A 16,931-nucleotide genomic window follows, 5' to 3' on the forward strand; every position below is an offset into this window, starting at 1 on the left:
AAAAAAGTATGTTTCTTTCTCATATCATTAAAAAGTTATTTATAATTTAGTGAAGCTTGGTCTTAGCCATCGTATACGACGGTGTTGGCCCCAGAGGGTTAAACAACAAACCTGTTTTTACTTTTCTTCCATTGTGGGTCTCTGTGTTGGGGCTCCTATCCAACACATTACAAGTCAATGGAAGTTGAATTTATGTCATTTTGTGAACTCCGGCAAAGTGAGCTATGCATATCAGAGAACGCTGACTGGTTATAATACAAATCCTGATGTCAATTTAGAGGCTATAAATTTCATGTTCTTTAATCTTGCTAAGTACAACATTTAACATGTGCTCTTGAGCGGTGGTTTAGTTTGGTAGTATATACTTTTAAAAACACACAGCCGCAAACAGAAGCACTGTAGAAAGCCAACGGTGGACAAAATAAAGCAGCAGACGATGAGCGAATGTGAAAGAAGAATCCCTCTTTTCTGTGTGCCACATCTTTTCTTGCCAACTTCACCAGCCTTCTGTGGAAAAAGAGTTGGGAAACTGCAGAGCTGGCAAGACAAAGGAGCCCAGCAACTTCTGAATAGTCAACCTGAACTCAGGCCAACTCACTAAGAGAAAGGAGAAGCAGTACTGACGCACAGTCAAAGGCACATGTGCAACACAATCCGCCTTTTTGGGTAATCAAGTAAGTAATTAATCATCGCAAAGTAAAAGATTAGGTAGCGTTCTGCACTAACATTTGGATTCTGAACATTATCCTGGAATGACTCAAACTGTAAGATGAGCTTTTTGACATTTTGCATCTTTAAGTCTTACCCTCCAGCTGCAAAACACACTAAACACACAGTTACTCTGCGTGTGAGTGAAGCAGCGATAGCAGGGATTGTTTTCACTACAGTTTGTGTGTGTGTGTGTGTGTGTGTGTGTGTGTGTGTGTGTGTGTGTGTGTGTGTGTGTGTGTGTGTGTGTGTGTGTGTGTGTGTGTGTGTGTGTGTGTGTGTGTGAACAAGATAACTCAAAACCAACTGGACGGATTTCTTTCAAACTTGGTTTGAATATAACTTGAGGTGATGAGATTTTGGAGCAGTCTGTTCAAAGGTCAAGGAAAACACTGTCAGGAAAACACCTTTTTTGTATATCTCAACAACCAAGAAGCCCAAATGGATTAAATGTGGCAGGAATACTACTTGGCTAAATAGCTACAGGTGATTAGAGTTTGGAGTACTTTAGTCAAAAATCAAGGTAAACATGGTCTAAAAGGAAAAAAAAACACCTTTTTTTGATGGCCCAACAACCAAGATGCCTAGATGGATAATCTAAAGTATATATTCATCGGCAAAATATATGTGATTGATTGCTATGAATGACTTCATACTGAAGTCACACAGAAGTCATATAGAGTCAAAAGCACTGTTATAGACACATAGACATTTATATCCTGGTGGGAAGAATGTACAGGATTTGCATCAGTCCTCTGATTACTTTCATTTTGAAAGTGTTTCATTTGAAAACATTTAATTGCAAATAAATTGTCATATGAAATGCTGTTTTTCCATGAATTTTCATTGCAACCAACTTATGAACTGTCATTTCTGACTTTCTTCTCTGTCTCTTCAGTTCAGTCTTCATTTTCTAACTCTTGTCCTCATAACCAAACTTGGACAGACATTCACTTATCTCAGGAGGGAGTCCTTGGCTTTTGAGATGGAGAGACACCTGGCAAGAGGTTCTGAAATCATAAGGCCAGTGGACAGAAGTTGTTGCTAATGCCTATGTTGTTGGAGGAGAAAGACGTCCAGGTCTTCAGAGTCCTTGTACTTCCTGTCTTACTTATTCTGTGGTTGTGTGCCTTGGGTGCTAACAGTGGACAAATGCAATGACTGGATTTCTTTTGTACTAAGTCTCTTGGGAGGATCCTTGGGTCCTCTGAACAACATGTGGTGAGACTCAAGCATTCTGCAGTGGTAAAGTAGACCACCAGAGGTTGCATTCTTTCTCCACACCATTTTAACATCTACACTGAGATAATCATGAGACTAGCAATTCCAGACAACACTGTCATTATCAGTAACTTGAGATATGAATGAATATGAATGTGGAAAAGACCAAACATCTGATGATAAACAAAAGTGCAAGTCAAGTAGATGTCTGCATCAGAAATGACAAGCTCAAACCAGTGTCTTCCTTTGCAAACTGTACCTTGGCAAAGAACTCAATGTTATGAACGAATTCAGCAAAATAAGGCAAAGGCTATTAATGGCCTTATTGAGACGTATTTGATGTTGCTGTTTTGTTTAGTTGTTTCTGAATACACCGCGGGTTATAAATAGACAGAGATGGACATTTGATGATCACAAAATGCAACCCTAATTCCAATGAAGTTGGGAACGTTGTGTAAAATGTAAATAAAACAGAATACAATGATTTGCAAATCCTCTTCAACCTATATTCAATTGAATACGCCACAAAGACAAGATATTGAATGTTCAAACTGATAGACTTTATTGTTTTTGTGCAAATATTTGCTCATTTTGAAATGGATGCCTGTAACACTTTTCAAAAAAGCTGGGACAGTGGCAATAAAAGACTGGGAAAGTTGATGAATGCTCAAAGGACACCTGTTTGGAACATTCCACAGGTGAACAGGTTAATTGGAAACAGGTGAGTGTCATGATTGGGTATAAACGGAGCATCGTCAAAAGGCTCAGCCGTTCACAAGCAAAGACGGGGCAAGGATCACCACTTTGTGAACAACTGCGTGAAAAAATAGACCAACAGTTTAAGAACAATATTTCTCAACGTTCAATTGCAAGGAATTTAGGGATTCCATCATGTACGGTCCATAATATAATCAGAAGATTCAGAGAATCTTATATCTATAAAGATACTTTCTAATTACCCAGGTCTCCCTTGCAAAAGAGATCTTCATCTCAATGGGACTAACCTGGTAAAATAAAGGTTAAATTAAAAATTAAATGTGTGTGTGCGTGTGTGGCAAACATTTTTATTTAAAACTTGGGATGTTCTTGCTGTGAAACAGTGCTGACATTAAAATACTTCTATCAGTTTCATTACTTTAAAAAATGAAATGTATAAGATCATTTACATTATGAGATCACTGTACACGCAGTACTCGATTCATGTTTATTTTCCTTAAATTGTTTTTGTGGACAAACTTAATAATCTGCCCACCTCAAAACAATAAACAATTTATAACTAAAAATTCCATCAACAGTATAAAAACATTATGCCTTGAATTGAACTGTTTTTCATTTTGTTTTTATGTTCACCACCAAGGAACTCTGCACACAACCTGCATAGTTTTGTTTTCACACATTAGATGCAAAAAAAAAAGTGACATGAGTTACGTTTGTTATACAAATAAAACCTGTTTTATGGAGCCAGGAAAAGAATGTGCTCCCAGACAAATTTCATACGTATAAATCTGTTTCACCCACATGAAAAGATGTGCAGCACAGAGAATACACACAGTGAAATGGTCTGTGGACGCTCACTGGGCTCAATCGTTTAGCGGCGGTGGTTTTGATGTTTTGTGATGATTATGAGGGAGCTGCTTCCTCCAACGAATCTCAACTTAATTACCAAGAAATTATGTTAATATATATTTTTCTCTTTAATTGGGTCAAACTTAGGCCTTTGTTGCATGGCACAGTCCCCACTTAGATCTAAGGGTGCAGCTTTCACTGTAACGATTTAATTACAAGAACTTCTTTTTATGTTAAAATTAAGCAAATATACATCAGGTTGTGGTTTGTCACAGGAGGCACCGATGTGTCGGCAAAATACAACATGCATTTTGTATTGAATTTGTATTTCCTGGAGGGCATCACCATGGAAACACAAACAGGTAAGTTGTTGAAGAAGACTGAGAGAAGTTACCCGTGTGACCCATGATGAAGCAACCACTAAATTCATCTTTAATGTTTTTGTCAGGATTTAAAGTCATAAACGTCAGAGAAAGCAGAAATTAAGTCTGGTAACCTTTGTTCTTGAACATTCCTGCGTTGTGTCTTTAGCTACAGAGTTTTTAGGGAAGCATGATAAGTTCTGGGACTGTAATTCTGCGGAGGCTCCTAAAACTGGACAGATCTCATTGGTTTCCAGGAAACATTGTGAAGTGTGCACATCAAAACTCAGGGAAGAATGGTAGAAACCACACCAGAAGAGAGAAAAGGTTATCAGTTAGGATCAGGAAGATCAAACCCACAGTCAAAGCTAAGGAAAATACACTGCAAATGCAAACAGATAAATCTTCTGTTCTAATTCTTATCTCTCCCCCTTGACTAGAGAAAGATTAGAATCCAGTTCTACCATAAATTATTCCATGAAGGGAGGACAAGCCAAATACAGCCCTTCCCTGGTTTGACCTTAACGTGCACATGCAAGAAGATTTATGACTGTGCCTGTATGTTGTCAGTATTACATGCTATTATATTACTTCCCTATAGGCGGCACAGTTTCACAAGCAAGAGGCAAAATAAATAAACACTGAAAAGCAGAGCAAGTTGCACCTTGATTTATACTAATAAGGTAAGTTATAATGAAAGCGAAAAAAAATATATTAAGTTTGAGTCTGCACCTGGTTTTGAAGATGATACTGTTTGTATATACAGCCACAAATATTCCCGTTGTAGGGAGTAAGGATGTTTTTGCAGAATCCCCAATGATTTCACGGGGGTTGCATGCCTAGAATACCGGCAAAGTGTCTATTTTATGGCGTAAAATCACAATGTAGCATGGTAATATCTATGCATAATGCAAAGTAGGTACTTTTCTTGACAATGGCAGAAAATAAGTCCTATGGTTCAGTTGGAGGTTTAGGTGACCACAGTCAGAGGAACAGGTTTCAAATTACTATAGATGCAGGTAAGCCATAGAATTAAATTGTATAAAATTCTGCTATACATACAAACTGTTCCAAAAATGAACCTATGACACTTCCGGTTAGGTTTAAGATGAGACTGGATAGTCTTGGACTAGATTCATAGTAAATTTAAAGCAGGTTTTGACACTCCAAAAAAAAATAAAAAAAATTGCCATCTTAGCTTGGCTAATTAGTTTGTAGCAGCCCAACCACAGTTGTTTTGAGCTAGTTTTTAAGCAAATCTGTATTTCCATAAAGTATGTTTATTGCCTTGGACTGATTCATTGTAAATTTATTGAAGGTTTTGAAGGTGCCAGCTAGCTTAGCTTAGACAATACAAAAAAAAAAAATCTCTGTTTGCTTGGCTAATTAGCTTGTAGCAGCCCAACCACAGTTGTTTTGAGCTACTTTTTAAGCAAATCTGTATTTCCATAAAATATGTTTACTACCTTGGACTGGATTCATCTTAAATTTAAGCAAGGTTTTGAAGGTGCCAGCTATCTTAGCTTAGACACTCCAAAAAAACTGGCATCTTAGCTTGGCTAATTACCTTGTAGCAGCCCAACCACAGTTGTTTTGAGCTAGTTTTTAAGCAAATCTGTATTTCCATAAAATATGTTTACTGCCTTGGACTGGATTCATCTTAAATTTAAGGAAGGTTTTGAAGGTGCCAGCTATCTTAGCTTAGACAATACAAAAAATCGCTATGTTTGCTTGGCTAACTACCCTGTAGCTGGCTCAACCACAATCTATTTGAGCTAGGGTTTAAGCAAATTTGTATTTCCCTAAAATATGTTTGTTGCCTTACATCCTAAAAAAGTATTTTAATCCATTAGCCATGTAGCTGCAGTAGCACAGTACCTGCAATACGTCCAGTAAACATCAATCCAACACCAAGCATCCAACACCTCCCCTTTTTTTCTACACCACACAGATAAAATTTGCCAAGTCCAAGTATGACTGCATCATTACAGTGCAATGTCAGTTTTTCTGTTGTGTGAACGCTATAACATGCTAATGCTAATAGTTCAAAAAGACATACAACAGGCCTTTCTTAAGAAACATAATTGGTGAACTGGTTCTCACAGACATCAGGGTTCCAAATAACACATCATGGTTGCCATTTTCCTGCACTTAGCCATCCTCCCACTTAGCAAGGCTGGCTAAAACAAATTTCTCATTAACTACTGCTGACGTGTTATCATTTCTTAAAGGCATTTGTTTGTCTCATTACATATTGAAGAGATGTTTAAGTTAAAACACCTTGTTCATAGCCAGGCTAATACAAGCCCGGTATGTAAGTTCTGCCAAGCTTGTGTTAGCCATCACGCTTAAGTGTCGGTTACTGGCTGACATGTTTACGCTAATGTGAAGCTTGGAATCCCAATGTCTGCAGGAGGCTTCTGCAAACTTTGCTTGTCACCATTCAAAATTAATGTTCATCTCCGTGCTTCTACTAACATATGCTGAATAAGTCCCACCCACTTGCACACGCTGTCATCGCAGTAGGATCACGAAGTCCCATGTAAGAGCTTGTTTCCCTTGGAAATGCTTCACATGGGAGAAGCTGGAGCCAAGCTAAATATCATTTCAGTGTAAATCAAAGGTGAGCACATGAGTGATAAAAAGTAAGACAGGAGAAAAAAAATTATTCCTGCGGAGACACGCGTACGCATGATTTCATCGTCCCTGTGTGAGAATGACCTTATGCTCATCTGTTCTCATGTGTATATGCATATAAGCATTGAACAGCATGAGAAAGTTGAACTGTGTGTGCACACATGAGTGGAGCTGCTTTGAACTCACAGTCACGTCTTGGACCTGGCCCAGGATCTCCAGCTGCTGTTGGATCTCTTTGAGGCGTCTCTCTTGCCCTCTCCTCTCCCTGATATCCTGCAGGACCTTCTCTCCTGGCTGTGTGTCTCCATCACACCTCCAGCCAACCTTGATTCCCTGAAATGCAAAAGACACACTAATTCTCACAGAGGGGAAGAAACAAATCATTTCACATGTGGAGATATTTTTTAAACAGCTGGGAGACTTCCAAAGACACCACTGGCTCACGGCTGTCACCCCGAAACGTAAAGGCCCAAACCATGCAACACTTCATCAAAATTAGTGTGACAAAGTTTTCTATTCCTTTGATGCTCATATATGTGTGTTAAAATGGGCAATCATCACACTGAGTAAAGTTGTCATGATGAGACTCAAGAAAGGCCAGTGCTGTGGCTATAACAACAGTCAACGTAGGATCCAACATAAATCTCATATTTATGGCAACCACGTGCAGAGGATTGACACAAAAAACCCTACAATTTATGTCCAGAACAAACTCTGAAAATGGGTCAGGAGGAAATGAGAGTTGAGGCCGGGTGAAAGCCCATCCAGAGGCAGCTGATAAATAAGAAGACCTCGACAGCTTATCTTCCTGACCACAGGATGGCTCTGTTGTGTTGGGGCTTGGTTATACACAACCATCTGAAGTGATATCATCAATCAATTCAATCAATTTTATTTATATAGCGCCAAATCACAACAAACAGTTGCCCCAAGGCGCCTTATATTGTAAGACAAGGCCATACAATAATTACGTAAAAACCCCAACGGTCAAAACGACCCCCTGTGAGCAAGCACTTGGCGACTGTGTTTGCATCATCTCATGCAAACACAATTATACGATTAAACACAATTATATCGTATACAGGAATATATCCACGATTCTGCCACCCAGATCTGGATACGTAGACATTAAATGTGTTGTAATAAAATAAAACTCCATAATGTAACCGTAATTGCTGAAATAGAAGTGGTTCTAATGGTTTTATGGTGGAGAGATAATGATGTAGATGTTAGAGAAGTGCACTTTATTTCCTGTCAGAACAGAAAATTACTAAGGGCCCTCGGGCAAGGGCCTTAGTCCCAGAGCTGCAGCTGATCACTGCAGATGGAACAGTATCACAGAAATGCAGTCCATTCCGTAGCATGAAGCAGATGGATCTTGCTGGACGGGTAACCAGTCCAGACTGACCCAGCTAAACACAGTACACAAGTGTCTTGTCCAAGGACACAGACAGGTAGTGTGAATGGGAATCAAACCCAGATCTACAACCCAAATTCCAATGAAGTTGTGACTTTGTGTAAAATGTAAATGAAAACAGAATACAAAAATGCTCTTCAACCTATATTCAATTGAATGCACCACAAAGACAAGATATTTAATGTTCAAACTGATAGACGTTGTTGTTTTTGTGCAAATATTTGCTCATTTTGAAATAGATGCCTGTAACACATTTCAAAAAAGTTGGGACGGGGCCACAAAAGACTGGGAAAGTTGATGAATGCTCAAAGAACACCTAATTGAAAACAGGTGAGTGTCATGATTGTGTATAAAAAGAGCTTCCCCAAAAGGCTCAGCCATTCACAAGCAAAGATGGTGTGAGGATCACAACTTTGTGAACAACTGCATGAAAAAATAGTCCAACAGTTTAAGAACAATGTTTTTCAACGTTCAATTGCAAGGAATTTAAGGAATCCATCATCTGCAGTCCATAATATAATCAAAAGATTCAGAGAATCTGGAGAACTTTCTACACGTAAGCGGCAAGGCTGAAAACCAACATTGAATGCCCGTGACCTTCGATCCCTCAGGCAGCACTGCATTAAAAAAACATTGTGTAAAGGATCTTACCGCATGGGCTCAGGAACATTTCAGAAAACCATTGTTAGTTAACACAGTTCATCGCAAAATCTACAAGTGCAAGTTAAAACTCTACCATCACCTTAGTATTTCTCTGTTTTTCTTGTTGTTTAATGCTGGCAAATTATACAGTATTTTTTGTCTTTCTGGTGCCTGATTCTGTTTTTTCTCTGTTTAAGGCGCAGCTCCAGCCAGAGATGGGAGTTGTATTCATGTTGGCGATCCTCCTGTCCTGTGCGCTTATAGCATTTCTTGTATATTCGTCCGTGAATTGTTCTGTAATTTATGTTTGTAGCATGGCCCAAGCAGAGGGTCACCCCTTTGAGTCTGGTCTGCTTGAGGTTTCTTCCTCAGCGGGAGTTTTTCCTTACCACTGTTGCTCTGGGGGTTGGTAAGGTTAGACATTACCTGTGTGAAACACCTTGAGGCAACTCTGTTGTGATTTGGTGCTATATAAATGAAAATAAATTGAAATTGAAAAAATACCATGCAAAGCAAAAGCCATACATCAACAACATCCAGAAACGCCACTGCCTTCTCTGGGCCCCGAGCTCATTTGAAATGGACAGACGCAAAGTATAAAAGTGTGCTGTGGTCTGATGAGTCCACATGTCAAATTGTTTTTGGAAATCATGGTAGTCGTGTCCTCTGGATAAAAGAGGAAAAAGACCATCCAGATTGTTACCAGCGCAAAGTTCAAAAGCCAGCATCTGTGATGGTATGGGGATGTGTTAATGCCCATGGCATGGACAACTTACACATCTGTGATGGCACCATCAATGCTGAAAGGTACATCCAGGTTTTGGAGCAACACATGCTGCCATCCAAGCAACGTCTTTTTCAGGGACGTCCCTGCTTATTTCAGCAAGACAATGTCAAACCACATTCTGCACGTGTTACAACAGTGTGGCTTCGTAGTAAAAGAGTGCGGGTACTAGACTGGCCTGCCTGCAGTCCAGACCTGTCGCCCATTGAAAATGTGTAGCGCATTATGAAGCACAAAATACAATGGAGACCCAGGACTGTTGAACAACTGAAGTTGTACATCAAGCAAGAATGGGAAAGAATTCCACCTACAAAGCTTCAACAGTTAATGTCCTCAGTTCTCAAATGCTTATTGAGTGTTGTTGGAAGGAAAGGTGATGTAACACAGTGGTAAACAGACCACTGTCCCAGCTTTTTTGAAACGTGTTGTAGGCATCCATTTCAAAATGAGTAAATATTTGCACAAAAATAATAAAGTTTATCAGTTTGATCATTAAATATCTTGTCTTTTTGGTGTATTCAATTGAATATAGGTTGAAGAGGATTTGCAAATCATTGTATTCTGTTTTTAATTTACATTTTACACAACATCCCAACTTCATTGGAACTGGGGTTGTACATAGTAAATGAACCACTGTACTGGATCAAATGACTGAGTGTCTTACACATATTTTGTTTGGAAACATGTAAGTTGGGTACATTCATACAAGCATGGTGGAACCACTTGCCATTGTTCACAGTTGATCTTACCTTAATGTCTAAGAAATCATGTAAAAGAACTGTGGCACAAGCCTAAAAACCAAACCTGGCCAAAAAAATACATGAGACTGCAGCTTTCAGAAAGTTTAAATCTTTGGTTGTGCATGCCTAGCGCCTTTTTTCTTCTTTTTTTCTTAAAATGAAGCACATGATCATGGCTTATAAGTGTTTTGAATCTGTGACTAAAGATCAAGCTTGTAACTCCAGCTGCCAACCCAAAATGCCATTCTCTTAAGAGAATGATGGAAAAAGCATGGCAAAACACAAAAAGACTGACTCGTCAGTCATCTGCGGTGAGGTCACATTATGACCTCTAAAAATACACACTTCCTCTGTAAAAGCAGCTAGTTCCAAAAAAAAAAAAAAAAACTTTAGGACTGAGATGATGCTTGAAATCATGGGTTTGTTTTGAACTGTCAATCAAAGCACCATGTGGTTGAAATCGCCATCTCTTTTGGTTAGTCTGGGTGCCAGACACGCAGAGTATATTTATAACCAAATAATGTTGACGTATTGATGGATATTTTATAAAATGAAAACATATTAGATGGGATAAATATGAACTTAAAAACTAAGTATTATGACGCATTTTGGATGCATATACTCTAGATTCGTACAGGCTAATAGAGTTCTGTTGACCAGTTAAGTGTTGGGAAGGTGTCGTAGCACGGACCCACAACAGGGGGCGCAAATGAACGGACAATGAGTAAGCCAAAAGGTAACAATTTAATGTTGTGATAATACACAACGAAATGTGTCGTAATTTTCACAGTCAATAAACACCAGGTGACGTGTGGGCAGGCTCGAAGATAGAAGACGCCCGACGAGAGAGAAGCCGCGTCCCACACGGCCTCCACCACCAACGGTCTGAAGAACACCGGAGCCGCCAAGTCCCGAGTCCCCAGGTGGCCTCTGTCTTCGGCTGTCGACCCTGGTACTGCTGGCAGAAAACAGAAAGATGATGTATGAGTGTGAGTCCGCACACTCAGTAATTTACAGTCCAAACACAGTTGGGAGGGAGCAGCTCCACCTCCAAATCACACACACTCGTGCAGCTCCTGGTCAACCACTTATCTGTGATGGGGTGTGAGGCGAAGCCGTCGCTGTCACACCAAACGCCAATCCTCCAGATAAGGCAACACTCCAGGAAAACGGCTGCAATAGAGGTTCAAGTTATTACACACACACAGTGTTAGTCAGCAGAGAAATTACCTTGGTACTGGTAGTCGATTTCTCGGCGGGGAGGTGGAGTTGCAGTCCGGCTTTTATGGTAGTGATGATAACGAGTGACAGCTGGTGCAGAGGATGAGTGACAGCTGTCACTTCTTCTGGGTCTGGCGCCCTCTCGTGCTTGGAGCCCGCACTCCAAGCAGGGCGCCCTCTGGTGGTGGTGGGCCAGCAGTACCTCCTCTTCAGCGGCCCACACAACAGTAAGTTTAACAATAGAATGCCGTTGTTTTGAAGAAAGATAATCTTGAATATTAGTTAATAGTACTAGCTAATACATTAATTAAATACTTGTGTCACTGCTAAGACATACAACTGAAATCACTGTAACGAGGTTGAAATTTTCAGTCAGATGCAAACACAAGAGAGCCCTCCAGAGTGTGTGGCCTCACCTACCAGTGGTCTAAAGGGCCGTATATTTCCCCAAGAAAAATAATGACAGCTTCTATCGGAAGCCTCTTTTTAAGTGGCCGCTCCTAGAGCCCTTCATTAAGACTCCCTCATCCAAACGACAAAAGCCAGGACCACAACGGGACCAGAATCCTGTCATGCACCCGAGTAAGAGGCGCAGCTTTCCAACCAGGAAAAATAAAAATTAAAGTGTAACTTTACCACCATCTTTACACCACTAAATGCATGTTGCTAAAAAAGCCCAAATCTATGGAAGAAACAGCTTATTTCATTTGGAAACAACAGCTGCCCTACTTTTCAGGAACTGTACACAGCACGCTGCAAAATTGCGTGCTAGACTTTGCATTGATAAAGTGACAAAAAGTAAGTGTTTGAATTAATTATCTAATTTAATAGGAATGTTCTGTGACGCAATAATTAAGACAAGGGTTAAAGGGCTGGTTTATAAGGCGGTAAACCCAACAAAGATCTATGGGGCTGAGTCATGGGTATTGATGGGACTGCAGGAGAAGTTAGATGTGGCTGAAATTTGAATTGCGAGATGGTTGCATGAAGTTAGAAACTTTATACGAGGGTAGGCTGAAAAGTAAGGCTCACTATGATGCAGTTAATGCATTAACTGTATCATAGTGAGCCTTAGAACGTTTCAGCCTACCCTCGTACAATAAGAAATGCTAGAATTAGAGGTACAACAAAAGTAAGAGATACATTAAGAAATGGAAATAGGGTGGTGATAAAGTAGGGGTAGATCTGCTTGTTTGTGTGCAAGTTATTGAAAAAAAATGGCAGATGGTGCTCCACACATTTTTGTGGAACAAGGATTGAGTACACAGCCTGAAAACAAATTCCTGTGATTTTTTTTTCCCCATGTTGTATCACCAGTGCCAAGCTAATCATCACATACAAGTGTCTGTCTACAAAATTGTAATCTTAAATGTTATCAGCCTGACGTTACCCAATAAATGCAAATTAGCAGAATAAATAATTGTTTGTAATGCTGTGTCTAAGTCGTAACTGGGAATGACGTCAGACCTGAGGTGAATGTGTTCCATTTTCCACACAACACTGCAAGTCGGAAAATAAGCTGGATGCCTCCAAGTTTTTGGAATATAGAGTTCTACAAAAAATATTCAGCCCACCAAAGAGAGTGTATGGAAGAGAACAGATGGTGCAGAAGTTACATTAGTGTTTTAATTCACTGCTCGGTTTGTAGCGTGGTGTAGACGGTCACTGTTTTCACCGACAGCTAAAGGGTTAGCTAATATTACTGTCGTTTCACCAGTCGATGAAGAACACATTAGGCGGTATTTCACATATAAAAATATTGCAGCTACATATCCACAGACACCAGTAAGACAGTACTTTGTGTAAAATTCTTCTTTAAACTGGATACAAAAAAGACATTAAAAACTACAACTTCCACTGTTGTTGCTGCTGGCAGCAGCCATGATGGATTGTGAACTCAGAGTGCGTGTGGTAGAGGTGGGCCATACCGGGAATTTTGGTATTAATCCGATACCAAGTAAATACAGGCCCAGTATCGCCGATATCGATACCGATACCAGTACTTTTTCATATTTAAGCTTCATAGAGCCAAAGGATCCAAAAGACCTAGGATAGAATTTTGCCAAACATTGTACGTGACAACAACAAATCACTCTTTTCTCCCCCGTGCACAATACATTCACCAGAATAGATCACTTTTTTGTAGATGACAAAATTGCTTCCCAAGTCAGCTCGTGTGACTGTCAGAGTATAGTCATCTCCGACCATGCTCCTCTGACAATGTTAATGAATTTCCCCGGAATTCCAAACCCCTCAAGACATTGGCGATTTAATTCTACACTACTCTCAGATGGTAGCTTTATCAAGTTTATAGAGGAACAGATCTCTCTATTTCTTGAAACTAATAATACTCCTGGCATATCTGCACTCTCAGTCTGGGAAGCACTTAAAGCCTATTTGAGAGGCCAAATTATCTCATATACAGCAAACTTGAAAAGAAAATCCCAGAAAGACCAATCAGACCTCCTATCTGAAATCCACAACACTGACAAGGAGTACGCAAAATACCAAACTCCTGAGCTTTATAACAAAAAGACTGAACTCAAAACTAGATTTGACCTCTTGACAACCTACCAAACACAAAACACTCTCCTGAAAACCAATAAACCCTAACCCTAACCCTGTATGAACACGGGGAGAAATCGGGGAAACTACTCGCTAACTTGCTAAGGGGACGCAGAGCCAAACACCACATATCGGCCATCCGCTCTAAAAATGGGGAAATGACTTCCAACCCCAATGAGATCAACAATACGTTTAGAAATTTTTATTCCAGTCTATATTCCTCTGAATTTGACGGAGATGAGGCTAGTATTAGTACTTTTCTTGACTCACTACCTATTCCCTCTGTCCCCGTAGACCTCATGGAGAAGCTAGAGGCTCCTATATCACAAGCAGAAATAACCCAAGCCATCTCTCTGATGCAGTCTGGGAAGACACCAGGTCCTGACAGTTTTCCCGCCGAATTTTTCAAACAGTTTTCCAAACCCCTCTCATCGCAATTTGCAACGGTCCTACAGGAGTCACACCAATGTGGCTCACTTCCACCATCAGTAGCTGAGGCTTTTATATCATTTATCGCAAAGAAAGGAAAAGACACAACTGACTGTGCCTCCTATCGTCCTATCTCACTCCTTAATACGGATGCCAAAATTTTAGCGAAAGTCCTAGCTCTCAGATTGGAAGAGGCCCTCCCTCTAATAATATCTACCGATCAGACTGGCTTTATTAAAAGCCGACATGCTTTTTTCAATATCAGACGTCTTCTTGACGTGCTATATACGCCCTCTCAAGATAAAACTCCGGAATGCATTGTTTCTATTGATGCGGAAAAAGCATTCGACCGTGTCGAGTGGAAATATTTGTTTTCAGCACTACGCAGATTTGGCTTCGGCCCCATGTTTATAAGCTGGATTAAGTTGCTCTATGCCGCACCTAAGGCAACTGTACGGATGAATGGCATAACATCCCAACCATTCGTACTAAGCTGTGGAACGCAACAGGGTTGTCCGTTGAGCCAAATCCTATTTGATTTAGCAATAGAGCCACTTGCAGTTGCGCTTAGAAACAGCACTAGCATTCCAGGCATCAATAGGGGCGGCGTGGAGCATAAAGTCTCTCTTTACGCTGATGACCTCTTGTTGTATATCTCTGACCCAATTAACTCTCTGACCGCGGCGTTATCTCTATTTGAATAATTTGGACGTATGTCCGGCTACAAAATTAACATCCACAAGACAAAGCTTTTTCCATTAAATGATGAGGCCCTGGTGGCTGATTACAGCAGCACCCCCCTTAAAATTGAGAAACGGCAGTTTACTTATCTAGGATTAGAGATCACCCGTAAATTTAAGGACTTATTCCGCGAAAATTTCGTAACTCTCCACAATCAGGTGAGAACGTCTCTACAACAATGGTCACCCCTCTCATTGACACTAGCCGGTCGTATAAATTCCGTAAAAATTAACATACTGCCTAAGTTTACATACCTATTCCAATCTCTACCTATTTTTGTTCCCAAATCCTTTTTTACCCTGTTGGATTCGACTATTTCTTCATACATCTGGCAGAATAAGAAACCCAGAGTAAGCAAAGCTGTCCTCCAACGTTTGAAGACTGACGGCGGCATGGGATTACCAAATATGCGCTCCTACTATTAGGCAGGGAATATTCGCTCTCTCGCCTTTTGGTACAAATACAGCCTTCGATCGGATGTGCCATAATGGCTAACAATTGAGTTGAACTCAGTTCAAAACATGTCACTCTCTGCATTGCTTGGTGCCCCAACTAACTACCCAATACCCAAACAAATAAAGAATCCAGTAGTGCACTTCGCACAGAATTTTATAAAATGTTACATGCCACCACTAGCTAATAAAACAGCTGCTGCCACTCTGTATTGTTTTTCCCCATTGCCTCAAATCTTCATTGGCAAAACAACAAGTTAAGAATGCTAAACTCAATGCAAGATCTTCACAGATGTTGCTTTAATAAGAACATTGCCTCCTTCCAAAATTTATCAAAAAATCTACATAAATCCAGAAATGACAATGAAATACGCTGAAAGGCTTTCAAAACTGCTCTGAAATTTCATTGCCAAAACATTACATATGTACTCATAGTCCAGTAGGTCTCAGTATCACCTCAAGAGAACTTTTCTTTCCCCCACTGCAGGCTGTTGAAGGAGCCAGAACCATATGTCTCAATGGAATGTTCTCAAATATGCTAATAGTAATCTTCTGGCATAACAAATTACAAAGGAGGCAAGAATGTCTTTTTACACCACCCTTAAAAAGTAAAAAAACCATATCAACACCAGTGCCATGTAAGATACAGCTGTACATACCACTTCAAAAGCTTATGCTGCAGCATGACCAGAAATGCAAATTTAAATATGCACTTACAGTGCATCCAGAAAGTATTTACAGTGCTTGACTTCTTCCACATTTTATGTTCCAGCCTTATTCCGGAATGTAGTAAATTCTTTTTTCCCCTCAAAATTCTACTCACAGCACCCCATAATAACAACATGAAAAGCATTTTTAATTTTTTGCAAATTTATAAAATTAAAAAACAAAGAAATCAGATGTACGTAAGTGTTCACACCTTTTGCTCAATACTTTGTTGATGCACCTTTAGCAGCAATTACAGTTGCAAATCTTCTTGAATATGATGACACAAGCTTGGTGCATCTATCTTTGAGCAGTTTTGCCCATTCCTCTTTGCAGCACCTCTCAAGGTTCATCAGGTTGGATGGGGAGCATCAGTGCACAGCCATTTTCAGATCTCTCCAGAGATGTTCAATCAGATTCAGGTCTGAGCTCTGGCTGGGCCATTCAAGGACATTCACAGAGTTGTCCTGAAGCCACTCCTTTGATATCTTGGCTGTGCACTTAGGATCATTGTCCTGCTGAAAGATGAACCATCGCCCCAGTCTGAGGTCAAGAGCACTCTGGAGCAAGTTTTCATCCAGGATGTCTCTGTACATTGCTGCACTCATCTTTCCCTCAATCCTGACTAGTCTTCCAGTTCCTGCTACTAAAAAACATCCCCATATCATGATGCTGCCACCACCATACTTCACTATAGGGATGGTGCCTGGTTTACTCCAAACATCATGCCCAAACTCACGC

General features: G+C 40.1%; 1 protein-coding gene across 1 annotated transcript in view; it reads right to left on the bottom strand.

Annotated features, from left to right (window-relative positions):
* Positions 1–16,931, bottom strand: part of fsip1 (fibrous sheath interacting protein 1) — a 74,560-nt gene that overhangs the window by 10,434 nt on the left and 47,195 nt on the right. The window contains exon 8 of the mRNA XM_034195608.1: positions 6,681–6,827. Coding sequence (XP_034051499.1) covers positions 6,681–6,827 — 147 coding nt within the window. The remainder of the gene's footprint in view (positions 1–6,680; positions 6,828–16,931) is intronic.

Source organism: Thalassophryne amazonica, chromosome 19, assembly GCF_902500255.1.
Source record: "Thalassophryne amazonica chromosome 19, fThaAma1.1, whole genome shotgun sequence".
Lineage (NCBI taxonomy): Eukaryota > Metazoa > Chordata > Actinopteri > Batrachoidiformes > Batrachoididae > Thalassophryne > Thalassophryne amazonica.